This window comes from Python bivittatus, unplaced genomic scaffold (genome assembly GCF_059951505.1).
Source record: "Python bivittatus isolate LINGU-HERP-01145 unplaced genomic scaffold, Pbiv_v1 ctg000980_np1212, whole genome shotgun sequence".
In the NCBI taxonomy this organism is placed as follows: domain Eukaryota; kingdom Metazoa; phylum Chordata; class Lepidosauria; order Squamata; family Pythonidae; genus Python; species Python bivittatus.
In genome coordinates, this window is record NW_028277125.1 from 50555724 (window position 1) to 50574737 (window position 19014).

General features: G+C 36.1%; 1 protein-coding gene across 1 annotated transcript; it reads right to left on the reverse strand.

Annotated features, from left to right (window-relative positions):
- Positions 1–235: 235 nt before the first annotated feature.
- SMNDC1 (survival motor neuron domain containing 1) lies at positions 236–17655 on the reverse strand. Its single transcript, XM_007434665.3, has 6 exons — positions 17529–17655; positions 13711–13830; positions 10764–10906; positions 8471–8632; positions 2959–3112; positions 236–2165 (listed from the first exon to the last, which is right to left on the reverse strand). The coding sequence occupies exons 2-6, from the start codon at positions 13828–13830 to the stop codon at positions 2028–2030; spliced, it is 717 nt and encodes a 238-aa protein (XP_007434727.1). The 5' UTR covers positions 17529–17655; the 3' UTR covers positions 236–2027.
- Between the last annotated feature and the right edge of the window lie 1359 nt (positions 17656–19014).

A 19014-nucleotide genomic window follows, 5' to 3' on the forward strand; every position in this document is an offset into this window, starting at 1 on the left:
ATAAAATACTATACCATCAAGTTTGCCACTAGGTGGTTCATTTACTACCCAAAAGTTCAAAATATAGTCAAATTATGTCCAGGACATATCATACCTTTATAAGAAATTTTTTCTGTTAGCTTAATGGTAAAACCAGCACATTTCTACCTGGGTAATCCTCCCCCCCCCTTTTTTTTTAGTAATACTGTTACTAAAAGTCTATCAAATAATTTTTAACAAGTTTTGGGGACATAGCCAAGAGATTTTAAACACTTTATTTTAATAAAAGTTACATACAAAACTCAGATCAACACATTAAAAATTACTTCCTCTTTTTGTTGACAGGAAGAATCTCTATAAGTGGATTATAATTACTAGATACGGATTTAAATGCAGATAAACTGGCAGACTTTCACTAATGAGTGCATCAACAAGTGTTGATGGTACCTGATTTGAATTCAGAAAACAAATTACAAAAGGGAACTACAATGTAACAGACATAAGGAATGGAGTTCAGATTAATGAGCAAGAATTACTTCTGAATTATTTAGTAGGAGTAATAACTAAATTCACTCTTGTTCATTAACACCATATTTTACAAAAATATTTATCTACACTGTATACAGGGCTATACATTAACTTTTTCTCTCAAACACATTTGAAAGATTAAAAGATGCCATTACTACCCTAAGCATTCCACATGGCAAAGGGAAGCAATTTCATCCAGAAGATACAAGAATGCCAGAACATTTACACATGGTTTTCCAAATAAAATCAAGAAGGTTCAGCAAAACTAATGCAGTTGAATTGTGGCATTATTGGGAGAGGAACACCTACTGTACTTAAACATAGCTGTAAAATTGATTAAGCACTAAATGACACTTTGTGTTGTAGTATGTTAAATAACTGCATCAAATAACCCATCAAGTCTTCAGTGGAAATAACTACTTCCAAATGTATAGTTCATCTCTCCCAGTTTTAAAGTGCTATTCCATCCTTGAAAATTACTGAAAAAACCTATGCAGCTCATATCTAAATCCTTATCAACTTTAACCTCTATAAATACACTTTCCAGTTTGCCAGTGTTAAGCACTTTTCTGATGAGATTCCCTGCCTTTTTCCAGAGTTACAAAAATTTTGTATTTAGAAATGCAATACAAATCAGCCAGTTCCTAATATTTTTTCACTCCACAGAGAGAAAAGAAAAATCACCCTCACGCACAATGAGTTTTTAACCACAATAACTGGTTTTTGCAGGTTCCTAAGCCACTCCATACTCAATATTGAGGTCTCATATGTGGTCAGGGTAGAGGAATCTCCAAGTTCCTGCAAGTTTTGGAATGGCTTGGGAAGCTTTGATAAATTTTGCTGCTCTCTAAGCCTCTCTAACATGTCTGAATTCATCTCTCTTTAGCTAAAACACTGGACATAGAATCACACGGCATTACTGAAAGAATGTGTGATTTGGGACCAATATCTCATCCTGAGGAAACATAAGAGTCATTGGTGAGCATGAATTCTGGCTGGCTATCATTATCAAGATTGTAGGTCTATGGTTCTGCTCTTTAAGATGAAAAACACTTCGTACCAGCACATTCCAGTCTATATTCAATCAGAATAAAATCCCAATAAATATCTCAATTGAATTATTTCTTAACAGATAAAGAACACTTAATACCGTTCCTGTAGGAAGGTAACAGGACTGTTAGATATCAAAAAGAGCAAAAAACATGGGATGATTATTTTATTACATCCTCATTTGCTTGGTAGTATTCTCAATATGCGTCTGAGTAAAGACACTATCAGATCAGAGGCTTCAAAATATTGCAAAGGGCATTTCTTCAACAGTCTAACTTGTGTATATTTATACAAAGTTTTAGAACAATAAAGGGGTCATCTGAATATCTGTAATAATTAAGGCTTGTACTAGCAAAAGCCAAGTGATGGCAACAACCATTTTCATCACACACCAATTGTTTACTGTTAGAAAAATATAACAATAAAAAGGTAAATGTAAAGCCCTGCAAATATGACAATTCCCCCCTTAATTACTGGGGCATCAAATGTCTGACATTATACTTTGATGTATCTTGGTACTGTGTCATAGGTTTGTCTGCAATTCCACATGTCCCAACTCCAACCTTCCCTGTAACACTCTCAGGAGAAGCAAAGATGCTCCGCTTCACCTGTGGGACAAATTAAAAACACAATTTTAACTATTTTCAAAATGCAACAAATCATAAGTTACTGATAATATCAATAATGCAGAGTTTATCTATGATTAAACATTCCGGAATCATATAAATTTCAAAAACTTATTTCAAAACAGAGACATTGATTAAATCATACTTCACTACAGCTTGGGCCACAGAAAACTCCTTAACAATCTGAGATATACAAAACATCATTATGATTTATAATGGCAGTATAAAAGCTTTGTTATACAAACTAGATTGTACAAAACATTTTAAATTCAAAATGCTATATTTGAGTACAAAACAGGTTGCTTTGATTATTTTGTACTCAAAATAATGGGGTTCAAATTCAAACCATAGAGCTATTCTGAGCTCTAAATAACTCCAGGGTGCAATGCTCCTATTTTAGCTTCAGAACTACTGGAATTCAAAATGTTTTACCTACCTCTAGGCCCTGAAGCTTTACAGCCCTGAATGTTTAGCTTTTCTACTAGTATATCTTGTAGAATTGCAAATTACCCCAAACTGATAAAAGTGTGAAAAATACTATTAAGAGATCTTTCACAGTGCTTCTGGAAAGATTTTCAGGAAATGGCTTGCCATTCCTTTCTTCTAAGGCTGAGAGAGAGTGACTGGCCCAAAGTCACCTAGTTAGCTTTGTGCCTAAGGCAGGGCTAGAACTCACGGTCTCCTGATTCCTAGCCTGGTGCCTTAACCACTACACCAAACTGGCTTTCACAACAACTTTATGCTTCCAATATCCTAAGATATAGCATACACGCACCTGGCCTTTTTTGTTTTTTGAATATGCTCTATTGTTGAACTGCTGCCATTTGACTTTCTGATCTTCTCGTTCCTGCTCTAGTTCTTTGATACGCTGGGCCTTTTTCAAAGCTTTCTTCTTTTTATATTCTCGTTGCTGAGCAATCATTTCTTTCCTAAAAAAAAATGGCACTGAAGATTACTTATGTACCTCATAACCTAGCACCACCTTTGTTATAAATTCACTTTTATTCTCAGAACATGTAGACAAAAGCAAGGATACGCTGATTAAGAGAGTCTCACCTTGACTAGGTGAATGTAAAGATAAACTCTCAGTACAATGGGGCTTCAGCTGTCCACGCCCATTTCATTCTCCCGCTGCAGAGAGTGCTGTCATTCCTTCTGTAAAGCAATCTGTGCATTGCAAGTTTCAATAAAGCACAGCAATCCTACTTTCATACACTACTAACAAAGCTCTTTTAGAAGTCAGCTGAAACTAGCTAGCTTCTTGCAAACAGGGAATAACTCTAGAACTAACTCAAAAGTTGTTCCAAGATAAATAAAATATGTCACAAGCCTAAAGCACTTTTTCACAAAAAATATTTAATGCTGATTGAGCATTACAGGTTTAGTTTAGATTATTAAAACATATGGTCATAGACCAAACACAAGCATTACAGGTAACAGTATAAAATGTGTTATACACTAACCTTTCCCAACCTGGAATAAATTCCCATTATCCTCAAGCAGAATCAGATCAGGGAAGGCTGGCTTAAACACTCAACATAATCCTATATTTAGGTGCTGCATTTTCACAGTACCAGTTCAGCACTAGATTGATGAAGTCATTTTCAATAGATCAAGGATGGACTTCAACAGTTAGGTAGCAAACTTCATATCCTAAATGCACAGTAGGAAATCTTGAGGTTTACTGAGAAACTAGACTACAAATTTCAGTCGCTCTTTCTTTATTGCTGTAAAGAATAGCTTAAGTATTGGAATAAACAATAAGGTAGGGTATGGATTCAATCATAAAAAAAATGAAAACTTATGGAATGGCAGCCCAAAACTCTCAGAGGGAATGAAACTGCCTGCTTTTGCCCTAAAACCAAACCCACTTTGTTTTTCAAATCTATGGTAACCAGTAGGCATGTGAAATGAATACAATATATGACTCAAGGCTGAATGGATATTCGTAACAGACCCTGCTTAACTCAGACCAAAGTAGAAGATGACTGTTTTGATTTAGAAAACATTTAATACAAAATGTATGCCATCCATTGATTAACAGAAAAAAAAAACTCACACAAATGGCTGAAACTTCTTTACATCTGTACAGAATGACATGAATTTGCTGGAATGTTTAATGTTACTGAAAAAATGAAAACTCTCAAATTTTAGAGAGATGTGTGCAGAAAAGTTGCAGGTAGGTTCCTTAAATTCTGATTTATTTTATTTTATTTTAGAAAAGTGATTGTAATGTTGTTGTTGTTGTTGTTAGCTCCAGATTATATTTGAAGCTATAGTAGAGTTCTGGTTGAGAGCCATGGCAAGCTAAACATTCCTTTTTTCAGCGGGACTGCATTATGATGGTGATCAGCGTGGGATGCAGGATCATGGCCAATAAAATGCTCTCCAGATTAAGGAGAGATCTTTGAGATAGCCCACATGACTTTGCACAGCCACTCCTTGTGAGTAAACCGCAGGAATATTTGTTTTGTGGTTTGCCTATGGGTATAGCAGCTGGGAATCGAGGGAGGAACCATCTTTCCTCACAGTCGTTAACACAGCCTTTTTAAAGGGCATTAAGCTCAACCAAGCCTTCTTTCATAATCACTTTGGATTTGGTTTTTTTTCTGCTGCTTTAAAAGGATTAAGATCCTTCGGAATGGCAAGTTATATTGTATTCAATAGGTGAGTCGCCTTCTCCTTAGAGAAAGAACTTTTAAATACAATTTTTAAAACCTTTTGAAAAATATTACCTTTTGGATTAAACAGCAAAGGGGTGCCCAGAGTATGGAGTTCAGAAAGTTTAACAATGGATTAAGGGTGCAGATGGACTTGGAGTTATAATTTTAAATGTCCACAAAGAGCTTTCAATTAATTAGAAGAAATTTTCCCATGGAAAAAAATGGCGATTATTTTGAGTTTTTTCATGATAAGGGGACTTTGACGTTTGGACACTAGAGGGAGCTAGAGAATAAAGAAAATGGAGCAGAACTCTATAATACAAACTTGGGAATATTTGCCTGCCAAGCTTGGCAAAATAGATGAATTTCTTGACAAGATTGATACAGCATGTTGTAATGAAGTTGCAACAGATGATTTTGAAATTACTTTGAAGGGGGACTTAAATGTAACAAGTAATGAGAAAGATATGGGCACACAAATGGAACTGATGACTTATTCCCAAAAGGAGATACACAAATATTGAACCAGGAAACTGACTTGGATTTTTTTTTTTTACTGTATATAGAAAAGAGCTCTTTTAAAGTTTTAAGGACTGTATTAGAAGTGACAAAAAAAGGGCAAATTTTACTTATTGGATATACAAAAGAAATCTGTTAAGTTCTGAAAAAAAATTGGCTTGAAACACAGATGAACAGAAAACTAGCTCTGGGATTCTTTTTGAAGGGGTTAAAATGTATTTTTAAAAACTCAGGGAAGGAATACAAGGTTGGCTTATTTGACCAGGGCTAAAGGAGAAAAGTAGTTACAGTGGGGCAAAAAAGTATTTAGTCAGCCACCAATTGTGCAAGTTCTCCCACTTAAAAAGATGAGAGAGGCCTGTAATTTTCATCATAGGTATACCTCAGCTACGAGAGACAAAATGGGGGGAAAAATCCAGAAAATCACATTGTCTGATTTTTAAAGAATTTATTTGCAAATCATGGTGGAAAATAAGTATTTGGTCAATATCAAAAGTTCATCTCAATACTTTATTATATATCCTTTGTTGGTAATGACAGAGGTCAAACGTTTCCTGTAAGTCTTCACAAGGTTTTCACACACTGTTGCTGGTATTTTGGCCCATTCCTCCATGCAGATCTCCTCTAGAGGAGTGATGTTTTGGGGCTGTCGCTGGGCAACACGGACTTTCAACTCCCTCCAAAGGTTTTCCATGGGGTTGAGATCTGGAGACTGGCTAGGCCACTCCAGGACCTTGAAATGCTTCTTACGAAGCCACTCCTTCGTTGCCCAGGCGGTGTGTTTGGGATCATTGTCATGCTGAAAGACCCAGCCACGTTTCATCTTCAATGCCCTTGCTGATGGAAGGAGGTGTTCACTCAAAATCTCACGATACATGGCCCCATTCATTCTTTCCTTTACACGGATCAGTCGTCCTGGTCCCTTTGCAGAAAAACAGCCCCAAAGCATGATGTTTCCACCCCCATGCTTCACAGTAGGTATGGTGTGTGTTCTTTGGATGCAACTCAGCATTATCTCTCCTCCAAACACGACGACTTGAGTTTAGACCAAAACGTTCTACTTTGGTTTCATCTGACCATATGACATTCTCCCAATCCTCTTCTGGATCATCCAAATGCTCTCTACCAAACTTCAGACAGGCCCGGACATGTACTGGCTTAAGCAGGGGGACACGTCTGGCACTGCAGGATTTGAGTCCCTGGTGGCGTAGTGTGTTACTGATGGTAGCCTTTGTTACTTTGGTCCCAGCTCTCTGCAGGTCATTCACTAGGTCCCCCCATGTGGTTCTGGGATTTTTGCTCACCGTTCTTGTGATCATTTTGACCCCACGGGGTGAGATCTTGCGTGGAGCCCCAGATCGAGGGAGATTATCAGTGGTCTTGTATGTCTTCCATTTTCTAATTATTGCTCCCACAGTTGATTTCTTCACACCAAGCTGCTTGCCTATTGCAGATTCAGTCTTCCCAGCCTGGTGCAGGTCTACAATTTTGTTTCTGGTGTCCTTCGACAGCTCTTTGGTCTTGGCCATAGTGGAGTTTGGAGTGTGACTGTTTGAGGTTGTGGACAGGGGTCTTTTATACTGATAACAAGGTCAAACAGGTGCCATTACTACAGGTAACGAGTGGAGGACAGAGGAGCCTCTTAAAGAAGTAGTTACAGGTCTGTGAGAGTCAGACATCTTGCTTGTTTGTAGGTGACCAAATACTTATTTTCCACCATGATTTGCAAATAAATTCTTTAAAAATCAGACAATGTGATTTTCTGGATTTTTTCCCCCATTTTGTCTCTCATAGTTGAGGTATACCTATGATGAAAATTACAGGCCTCTCTCATCTTTTTAAGTGGGAGAACTTGCACAACTGGTGGCTGACTAAATACTTTTTTGCCCCACTGTACATCCAGTTGCCCTTACTGGAATTTTGCTGATAAAGAATGACTGATGAAGCATTTGGAATTATTATTATTATTATTCAATAGATGAGATATGGGGTGAAGAGAGATTATGTTGTATTTAGAGACAGTGATAAGCTATTAAGATTGTCTTTACTTGCTGGGATGAATGGGGAAGTTACTTCTTTTTCTTTTTTTCACTTTTCTTTTCCTGTTTGTATTTTTTGTAGCCTGTATTGGCTTTTATTCTTTTCATTTATAATTTTAATAAATTTGAAAAAAAAGATATTTGAAGCTATAGTGCCTTATTATGTGATTAAATCTTGCCAAATTGGATTTGGGTTAGAGTATTTGATAAAAAAGGAATCTTTACAAAAGGAAGGTGGTGGTGGTGACAGTGAAAACAATAAGGCTTTTCTTCCCAGTCCCCACTCAATCCTTGACAAAATCAATGGATTCCTACATCAGGAACCAGTGGTCTACAAGTGGAGTTTTGTAAGAGGAAACCTCATGGCTCTTTGGAGAAGATTAATGCATTGCACTGGGCGACAACTGTATAGTTTTTACAAGTTTGCTTGAGATTGCTGCAACAAGCTTCAAAAGGCAGGGCTTCAACAGGTCTCAATGCCTACCTGATACCATGGCAGAATAGAGAAGGTGATATGAAGAACAGCACTAACTACACCATTCACGTTACATAATGATGTAACTGGCAGCACACTGCACAGGGCAGTGTCTCCATAGTGTCATAGTTCCAGGGAGAAAATGAGTTGTAACAGATGAACTGAGTCCTATGATTAGAAGATAAACCTGTCATTTTCTCCACTCTCTCTCTCTCCCTTTCTGGCATATTACAAAGACATGGAAACAATGCAGCCTTTTTTGCAGTGCTACAAATAAATCATTCACAAACTTTCCCTGTTCACTTGAAGGTGCTCCATAGGGATTCTGCTTTGCCTCATGCAGCCATAAAGTCAGTCCAAATTACCCTGCTTTGATTAATTATTCAAGACTCAGCAGAGTCTGATACATACCCTGAGCAGCCACATGGGTTTGGATTCACTTCTTTTTTAAAAATATGTGCCTTCAACATGTCATCCCTATCTATTTACAATCTTTGAATGAGAAAACCCATTAGCAATGACATTTCAATTACAGCACTTTTTTATACTGGTACAACACACTAAACAATGAAAACAATTTCCACCACTTACTTGGACATAGGCTTGTTGCCACTATCTTCCTTTGCTTTTCTTCCCTCTTCCACAGGTTTCAAATTGAGCAGAGGCGTGACTTCAGCATTACCGTATCCTGAGAAAGTGACTGCAGCTGTACCATTCTCTTCATCTATCTCTTCAATTTCAGCTTCATAACACCTGTAAAGATATCATGGCTGTAAGCATGTGAGTAAAGGTTTAAGACTCAACCCTGCAAAACTTAAACTTGCAGTGATTAAATTACATTTCAAGATATTTCTGCTTAACTCTGAATTGGAATTCACAATGTAATTAATTGAATCCTGAGAATTATTTTATGACATTTATTTTCACTTACTTTCCCAACATGAGTAACTCACGTTATTCTATAGCCACTTACTTAAGAGTAAATTCTATTGAATTAAATGGGATTTACTTCTGAGGAGGTATGTATATGACTGCACTGTTAACTGTAAATTGACAACTACCCCAATGCCATATAATCTCTTCCTAAAAATAAGGAAAGAATGACCAATATTGAAAGAACATACTTAAGAAAATCATGACAAAAATAGTGGCCTATGAGTGGCAATAATGCAGCTTAAAATATGGTTATCCAGGTTTTTTTTTCAATCCTGAGACTCAAAATAACCAGGTATAATTATCACACATAAATTAAAATACATACATTTAATATTTATTTATTTATTATAAATAAATAATTTATTATAAATAAATAAAACCAGAGGGTGACTCTGGGAGGCTCACAGAGTAAAACTCGAAAAAAATTAAAAATATAAATAGCCACATTAGTTAAAAAGTCAGACAATATAAAAACATATACATGTTCTGTAAGTGCACAATTCATAGCCTCTGGGCTACATACTGATTCCCTAATACCAATTTTGCTGCTCTCAGAGTACCCCGAGATTGGACGGTCTCAAGTCTCTTGATCTTGGTTGATGGAAGGTTGCAGGATTTCTCATGGCCAAAATGGGACCCTTTAGCTTCCAGTAAATTCAGGTACCCATTTCAGCCCCTGAAAAACCTTGGCTGCTCCCAATCAAGCCATTCTCCTCATTCTGAATTAAGCAAAGCTAAAGGCACCAGTTTTTCTCTCCTATTCCACTAAGCCCTCTCAAAAAGGGCTAAAAGATGTGGTCCAACACACTAGGGAGACATATGACACTCAACTCTCTGCAGCTCTTGGAAACTGCAAATGTTGTCTATGCTGTCAGTGGCCACACGAAACTGAACAATTCTAATGGAACTGTATTTAGCATCACAGGGATCTAAGTAACAAAAATGGAAGCTAACACATAACAGAATTTTTATTGTTGCAGAAAAACAGCAATTTCCTTCAGATGGAAGAATTCCATATGCTACTAAAAAAAGCAGCTCAGAAATATTAGCATTAAGCTCATGTATCAAGGCCTTGCTTTTTGCTATGCCAGCATAAGATGAGTTTAGGATTGTAATAGGGTATTCTCAGGCTGCAGTATTCCCTTCCCTAACTATTTTGGAGGAAAGAAGTACTGGTGTCAGAGAATATTTGGTTTTATGCCTCCAAGTTAGTTTGCTCTGTACAATAGGAGTTTTGGGAACAGCAGGAGGACTGAGTCCTAATGCCTCCAAAGCAACACAGGAAGAGGACCACTGAGGGAGAGGACAATTAACCAATGTTCCCACAAAGTAGCAGCATTCTATGTGAAAGTAACAGTAAACAAACCAATTTGCCATTTCTGAGCCCAATCCTCTCACCTTTTAAAAATATGTTTGTTACAAAGAAAGAAAGATAGGTATAAATAGCACATTCCTGCTTTTGCTGTACTTCTTTCCTTCTGACATGCATTACTGTAGTCCTAGGGCTCCAATTTTCCCAAATAATATGCTTGGCATTTCCCCCTAAATTAGTGATGAAAGGTGTTATCATCCCATTTTGGTTACTGTATTCCAAATTTTAAAAAATATTAGAGATCATACTACATTCTATAGACTAAACAAAACTGGAACTACTTACTAACACTATACATTCCCAAATAACATTTTGTTTGTTTTAAGGCATGTATTTATACCTAAACTCCCTTTAATTAGCCATCCTCATCTTGGTATTCTCCACACCTTGCTGGTTGGCTGATAATGGAAATTATACTTCAAAAGACACCAGGACTAATTAACTTACGTTACTATTTTTGCCAAGCTGGTGTTTACCATGATGGAGGTGGGAAGAATATAAACCAAAGGGAAGTATCTTACCATGAAATTGTATTAATTCATGTAACTGTTACAGAAGTTTGTTTTCTACACTTACTGTCCATCTTCACTCCATATTGCCATACATCTGTCTCCAACTTTCCAAGTGTGACTGGGGAGGGCAGAAGCAGAACTATCAGAATTTGCAAGAGTTTCTGAAGGTTGTGTTGAAAGGAGGTCTTTAGTTAATTCTATAACTTCCTGATGGGAGAAAAAAAGCAAGTCTTTAAACATTAAGTATCTCTTCCTCTCCCAATTTCTGAATTTACCAACTGTGCTGATATTATATGCAGTAACAGACTAAAAAACACATAAACTTCATTTATAATGCAATATTTCAAAGTCAACCCCTAAAAGGTGCTCCAAAGTGGATAGGATGGCAAATACAGCATTTGTCTGCTGCTCTTTAAAGAAGCTGATCTCTTACCAGGAAAGTATGGTTGCCTTCTCAACTGCTGCATAATCCCAGGATTATTGGTTGTTTTGGCTGTTTTAATTAATTCCAGATTGGTGCTACACTCATGTCTCTGCAAACCTTTAAGTGTCTTTTTAGAGTTGAATCTGAAGCATTACATACCCTAGCCTTTCCTGAATGTCTATTTTCTTAGTAAATATCTTATACTATATTTGTATCATATATGAATAATCATGTATAAATATCTCATACTGTATTCATATCATTATATTTCAGCTAATATAACAGAAGCAGAATAAGAAATACTGTGGCAGAGAAATATCTTGTGTGTTGATTTAACCTTTTTTTAATTAAAAATAATTACTGGCTCAGAATATATGTATATTCTAGGAAGCAGCAAAATATAATTTTAATATATGCAAAAAAATACTTCAATGAAATAGGTAAAATTACTGGGATTTCCAGATTTTGTGCTTTGATAAAGCAGGGATAACTGAACTTTAAATTCAGGATTTTGAAAACATTTGAAAATTTTCAAGTGAACCCAATCTCTATTATGACACCAACCATGTTAGCCACAGAGTATTCTGGACTGCATAGCTCTCTGCATAATCAACTTTTAGTAATGCTGCAAGGCTGAAAAAATGGAAATTTAAAAATCTAAGAGCTGTCAAAATTACCACATAATTATTTTAATTTAAATATATACAAAGGTTTATAATCCATATAACAAAAGTTTTAAAACAGAGTTTTAAATAGAACGTCTATAAAGTCCTATTGTATCTGCATTTATATCAGATCATCACAATTCTCTATTTGTACACATCATAACCTTTTCACAACTAGTGGCTTGCAGCTATGTTGAGGCTACCACATCTAGACCAGTGTTTCTTAAAGTGTGGGTTACAACCAAAAAGCTACGAATGACCCACTGCATTTGATTTTTTCAAAGAAGGATTGACCAAGATTGAAGACGCAAGGCTTCTATGCATCTACAAGCACTGATCTAGAAGGGAAAAGTCATGCTTGGACTTATCTCACTGTCACTGTGTTGGGAGAGACTATCAAAAGAAACTTACAATCTGCTGGCATTCTGCAAGTTGTAAATTAATAACAGCAGTATAACAGAAACTGATTTCAGGCAAGAAAATGCCTATTTCTTTCTTCCTTTCCCCAAATTTTGAGAGTTAGAGTGACTGCCTTCGAAAAGAAACCCAGATTTTACCAATTATGAAAAAGAAAGTCGCCCTTCTCATCAAAAATAAAGCTTTAAATTTTATTGGGTCTGTTTGTTTAATTCCAATGCAATGGTTTCACTTGAAAAAGTTGTTTTATTTGTTATATGGATTAAACTGTAATTATTAGAAGTTGTATATTTTGCCCAGCCTTAACTGCACTGAAATCATTAGTTTTATTCATGCAGGGATTACAGAGATTCATGTTACTATTTTATGGGGTGAAGAGTATCAAAGATTTGTGTACTTTTTTCCTAGAAGATAACAAGTTGGAGAAGGCTATAGTGCAATGAAGTAATTAATTCATGATCATTAAAAAAAAATTAAAGGTCAAACAGCCATTTCTCGAAATATTGACTAAATCTGACCCAATAAAAGAAAAAACCAGGAATAGTTACGAGTGTGCAAAAATGGACACAAGCCAAGAAAGTACAAACTTCAGGGAAAAACCTTTACATGATTTTGTCTTCACTATTTCTCACCTAAGCTTTATAAAATTTTACTCTCTTGTGACTCTCACCCTATAGTGTTTTTATGCACACTGAAGTTGAGCTAAGTATAATTAATTCAAATATTAGTCATCTTTGAACTGAAAGCTACAGAGGATTTTAAAGGAGGCAATTTGCAAAGAACTCACAAAACCTATGGTTTCAGAATCATTACCACTTGAGTATATTTTCCCTCAATGAACACATCACACATTAAACAGTCCCCACTTAACTGACTATTGTAGGATAGTACAACTGGGGCTATTTTAACACACAACATACTGTGTGAAAAATGACTCATTAAAAACACATCAAATCAGAAAAATGGCAAGTACTAGCTTAAAAGGCATTTTCAATTTGCTCTTACCCAGGAGAAAATGACTTTTTAAAAAATGATACCTTCTATAATATACATATGCTAAACCAGGCTTCAGAGTATTTTTATTTATGAGCATATAAGATCTCTTTAAGCAGACAACAGCCCTAGTTCTTATGAAACTATTTTAATCCATAAGGAAAAGTTCTTATTAATATTTACATACTAATATATTAATATATCAATATTTACTATTTTATATTTAATTAATTAAGCCTTAATTAATTAAGCCTTAATATTATCTTGGAGCACATACTGATTAAGGTAATACTATGGCAAACATAAGAACATAAGCAGTTCCCTGCTGGATTGGACCCCTGGATCATCTAGTCCAGTAGTTTGTTCTTACAGTGGCTAACCAACTTCACAAGGAAGCCCACTAGTCTCCTAGCAGATGATATTCAGAGGCAGTCACACATAACTCTGCAGAAAATCCTCTCCACTACATAGGAAACATTCAATTAGCAAAGTTATTTCTTCTCTATTCTCACCTGTAAATCTTTCTTGAGTTTTAATAAATCTTCATTATCTCCATTTCCTGTCAAAGCAGCTTCAACTTGCTGTAGCTGAGCTTTATAACTAGCTAATTGTTTTGCAAGGTCTTCTGACATCTACAAGAAGAAAAAGAAGCTATAACATAAACCAAATTAATTGTACATACAATTTAAATGGCTAGCTTATTCATTTATTAAGAATTCTATTTCAAGGCTCTTGTTCTGCTGAGTTTCAGATCATAAGATAAAATGAAAGGTAGATTATTAGGCTGAATACTATAAAACTTCATAGTTAGTAAAATGCAAACATCAACAAAGTAATCCTGAAACAATAATGTTACATTTATATATTATTGTGAGGTTACTTATCTCAATCTCAGCATGTTGATATCTGAACTACAACTGGACATGATTAAAACAGTTTTTTTTTCTTTTTGATCATAGGTATACATTTCTTTTACTCTAATTATCTCAATCTCCACTATCAAAATTAACATTTGAAAAGACTGTTAATGAACCTAACATTCTTGGGCATATTCTTTGTATTACCTCATCAGCCTATACTTAAGGCAACTCAAACAACTATAAACATTTTACACAACAGTGAAAAATATCAATCAATATAGTTAAGGTAACAGCAGCAAACTACATAATCAGTTAAAGCAAGAAAATATAAATGTCTTGAGTAGCTTCTTAAAGTTCAAGAAGACCTGTACGCAGTAGGTCTTACATTGCACTTTCAAAGATATGTTTCATGTAAATCAACAGAGAAAGTATAAAAAATATTAATGACTGCACAAGCTTACATACGAAAGAAATGAAAACTACCATACTGAATTATTTTGAAAAACAAACCAGCAGTCATATTATCTCACAGCTGAGGTTTACAAATGCAGTCCCATACAGATTGCATTAATAAAGATATAAGGCAGCCCCTTTACTATCAATGTTTTGGCGATGATTTGTTAGCATTACATCACATTAAAAAAAGGTGCAGAACTGACGTGGTGAATGTTTGACTTGCCCATCTTTCATTCAAACCAGATCAATAAATATATGTCAATATTAAAAATCCCAGCAGAAATAATAAAATATTTCTATTAGCACCATAGAAGTGCTCAAAAGGTTTGATGTGCAAACTTATCTTCAAAAATTAAGTAACATTTAAGAGAAAAAAATACAGTATAGGTAAAGCAGACATTTCTGTTTCAGAGTGTATTAGAAAAAGCCCCCTGTAGATTAATTAGACTCAATTTTTTATAAGGCCTTAGATTTGAGAGACAGTAGAGTTTTAATATGCTACAAGGGAGTCACTAAACTCCCTCTTTCAATTCTGGTAATAGCAACAAAAACAAAACCTAGAATCACCTTTCTGCTATCAATTTGTGGGTCTGTAAAAAAATTTATACATACATGAAGATATTCTGCCTAGAAATCAAAACAGTGCTGCTTGCTAGGTTATCATTTTTAAGATTTATAGAAACTTTCACAAAAGGGAACAGTAAAGTATACGATCACTATTGAGCAGAATAGAATTTTTCAATGGATGTACTTCAAATAACACAAGCTACCACATGATATTCTCCGAATGTTTTAGACTACATTTATCAAAATTTCCTAGAAGTATGGCCAATGGTTAGGTGTGGAGGAGGAGGAGGAGGATTATTATTATTATTATTATTATTATTATTATTATTAATTATTTCTATCAAAGGTTTACATAGGAATAAAATATAAACAATATGAAGTAAAAGTAAGAAGAAAAAAGGTAAAAAAGGTGTGAAAAGTAGTGCAAGTAAAGGAAAAAGAAAAGATATATAAAGAAGCTACTTCTAATCTTCTTTGCAGCAGTTACTAACATTACTTTTCCTCCCCCTATAAGGTTACAACATACTTCCCTTCTTCCCATATTCAAACCTTTTTGATCAGGATATCCATAAATCACCAGTTCATTTTTTTTCTGTTTTCAGCAAAAAAGTCCACAAAAGGTTTCCAGTCTTTAACAAAAATACTTATTGTCTTATCCCTGATCAAACAGGTCAATTTTGCCATTTCTGCTAATTCCATCATCTTGATGATCCATTTCCCCATTGTAGGTATTTCAATATTTTTCCACCTTTGTGCATATAATAATCTCACTGCAGTTACCATGCATAAAACCAATCTGCCATAAGTCTTTTCTAATTGGCTATCCTTAAATCCCAATAAGAAAGTTCTGATTTCATTTGAATGCTAATCTTTACTATTCTTTGCATCATTATATGTATTTGTATCCAGTATTTTTTTTGCTCTTTCACAAGTCCACTATGCATGGCAAAATAACACTTCATGTTTTCCACATTTCCAACACTGATTAGAAGTACCTTTATACATTTTAGATAATTTCTCTGATGTCACATACCAATGGTAGATGTTATAGAAGTTCTAATACAAAGCCTCTGGAGAGATAAAGCTACCTATCCCAAGTTTAGACAGACACTGGATTGTCTCCTTTTCATTATTAAAAATTGAGTGAATAGTAAATTTGTCAAAGATACAGTAAGAGATCATTAATGAACAACACTAGAGCTTTTTACTTCCCCTCTCCAATGTTAAATTTCCAGCAAGTACTTCAGAAGTAGGAAACCTTTGCGTTTTGTGCAATCCGCAGAAACCCTACTGCCCAAGCAGAGGAAACCTATGCTTTCCAGATGTTGCTGGCAAGTAAAAGATATGATAGCTGGCATTAACAACACTTCTCCAGGAATGTTTAATTTTCAAGAAAACATTCTACTAGCTATGGGGACTAAGACACCAGTTTTGAAAAGCACTGCCCACTTCGAAAACATAAAACCCAGTAGAAATCCAAATTCATTAATCTTTTGTAAGTTAACATAAAAATGCAGCAGTCTTTATATTAATAACAGAGATCAAATTTAGAAATCACTATAGGTAGAAAATCAATAAAAGCCAAGCTAAATAGTATTATGTACTGATAACAGAGGCAGCATAATTAATCCTGAAAGTGTGATTACATAGTTAAGTGTAATACTAATGATATCAAAGGGGACTCACCTGTGAAAAAAATAACTATACAATTCTGATAACATGAATTTGGTCTTATAATAATCCTGCTATTAGTTTCTGAAACACATAAAACTGCAGTTATGTAGGCTAGGATTACCACTACTTTTTCTAGGGAAGAGGGCAAAAAATAATGCACCAGTTCTAAACTTTATATGCCTGAATGCTTATTCCCCAGAAACCAAACATGACTTCCTTTCCGCAAAATAGTACATTAAAGGTCCCTCATTATTTCTAATACAGCCAGTTGCAAAATTATATAACAAAGCAAAAAAATGTTTAGAAATTAGGAGCTGTAACAACAAAAATTTCACTAAGAACATAATGATGAGAAAGAAATAAAGAATACGAGGGGGAGAACCAAAGACATTCTTCGGGGAATAAGTGAAGCCTTGGAGGAACTGCTAATATGGGGAAGGGACTGAGGATGGATGAAAGAACTCTATTCTCCAGAAACCTAAAAAATAAGACAGGCTAGGAAGCTTCTGACCCTGGGATATTATTACTCCTGAACTAAACTGAGACCCAGCCGTCACGGAAGGGAGACAAACGAGTGGGCCCAGGCAGAAGAGAGAATGCATCAACCAACGAAGAACCCGGGGAGAAAAAGAGCAGGACCAGGAAAGGCCTGAGAGCCGGGGAAGAACAAAGACGACTCCCGCTCTAAGGAAGGTTCAGAGGTAGACTTCCCTCATCCCGTTCCTTCTGCGCCAAAACTGGGGAAGCTATCAAGAAAAGGGCAGGCCTCTCACCTTGGCTTCGCACGCAGAGGGCTTCTCTCACTCCCGGCAGGCCTCACGAAAACTGCGCGCGCTGTCTTCCTGCGGCTCCTAGCGACGACGCACACAGACCGCACGACGGAACCGAACGCTCGCGAGAGCAGCAGGCAAAGGAAACCGGCAGTGAGCGGGGCTTGGATCACATGACCCGGCGGAAGCGCTAAGGGGCTTGTTTTCCATTCCGTGACAATGTACGTCGGGTATTCAATCGCCATTTGTTGAACCCTTCCTGTGAGGGTGGCGAGAGTACAAAGGGAGAAGTAACAACTAGCGCGGTATGCAAATAAAAACACACCGGTATCCGCTCTTTGCAGTATTTTTAGATATAATTCCTCCGCTGACATCAAGAAATAGAAAAGAAACTAGTAATTGGAGGGAGGAAGGACAGGATCAATACATTATTTCTGTTATTTCATCACGCTTCTGCTCAGAATGGGCAGCATATAAATTTAATATATTATCATGGTTAGTCGCACAGTCAGCCAAATGTTTAAACTGGATTTGGCATTTTTATCCACCTATCGAGGCCTTCCCAAGGACCTGGGATAGGCAGGTGTTGGTGTTTGATGGCGTTAAAGGTATCGTCACAGGATATAAGCTGTTCCAAGTAAAGCTGCCTTTTGCAATTGACTGATGGTGATTTTGCCAATGCTGATGGCTTTCAAGTGGTACTCCAGATGTTTTGGAATTGCACCCAAGGCATCTATTACTATTGGTACTATCATTGCTTTCTTTTGCCATAGTCGTTCTATTTCTATTTGCAGGTCTTTGTATTTTGTGATTTTTTTCCCAGTTCTTTCTCTTCTATTCTGCTGTCTCCAGGTATTGCAATGTCCATTATCCAGACTTTTTTGTCTTTCTTATCAACAATGGTTAAGTCTGGGGTGTTGTGTGGCAGGTGCTTCTCTGTGTGAATTCTAAAGTCTCGGAGCACTTTAGCTTCCTCATTTTCTATTACTTTGTCTGTTTTGTGGTCCTGCCAGTTCTGGCTTGCAGGCAAATGGTATTTCTTGCAGATATTCCAATGCACCATTGTTGTTACTTAGTCATGCCATTGCTTGTAGTCAGTCTGTGAGATCTTCTTGTAGCAGCTGTCTAGGTGGTCCACTGTTTCTTCAGCTTTTTTGCTGAGGCAGCATTTGCTGTCTGTTGCTGCCTTCTCAATTCTGGCTTTATATGCATTTGTTCTTAAGGCTTGGAGCAGCCAGAATTAGCCCGTTGTCTCTTTCTTCAATTTTCCTGCCGTTAGCCATTGCCAGGTCTTGTTGTTATCTGCTTTGCCTGCTAGTTTTTTTGTGTACTAGCCATGTAATACTTTGCCTTCCCGTGTCTCTTTTCTATTCTTGATTTTGTCTTTCCTATAGGCCAGTTGATTTCTTTAATATTCAGTAAGCCTTCATGGTGGACTACCTTCAGTGCGTCTTCTTCACTTTCTTTCAGATATTCTTCCAATGCCATT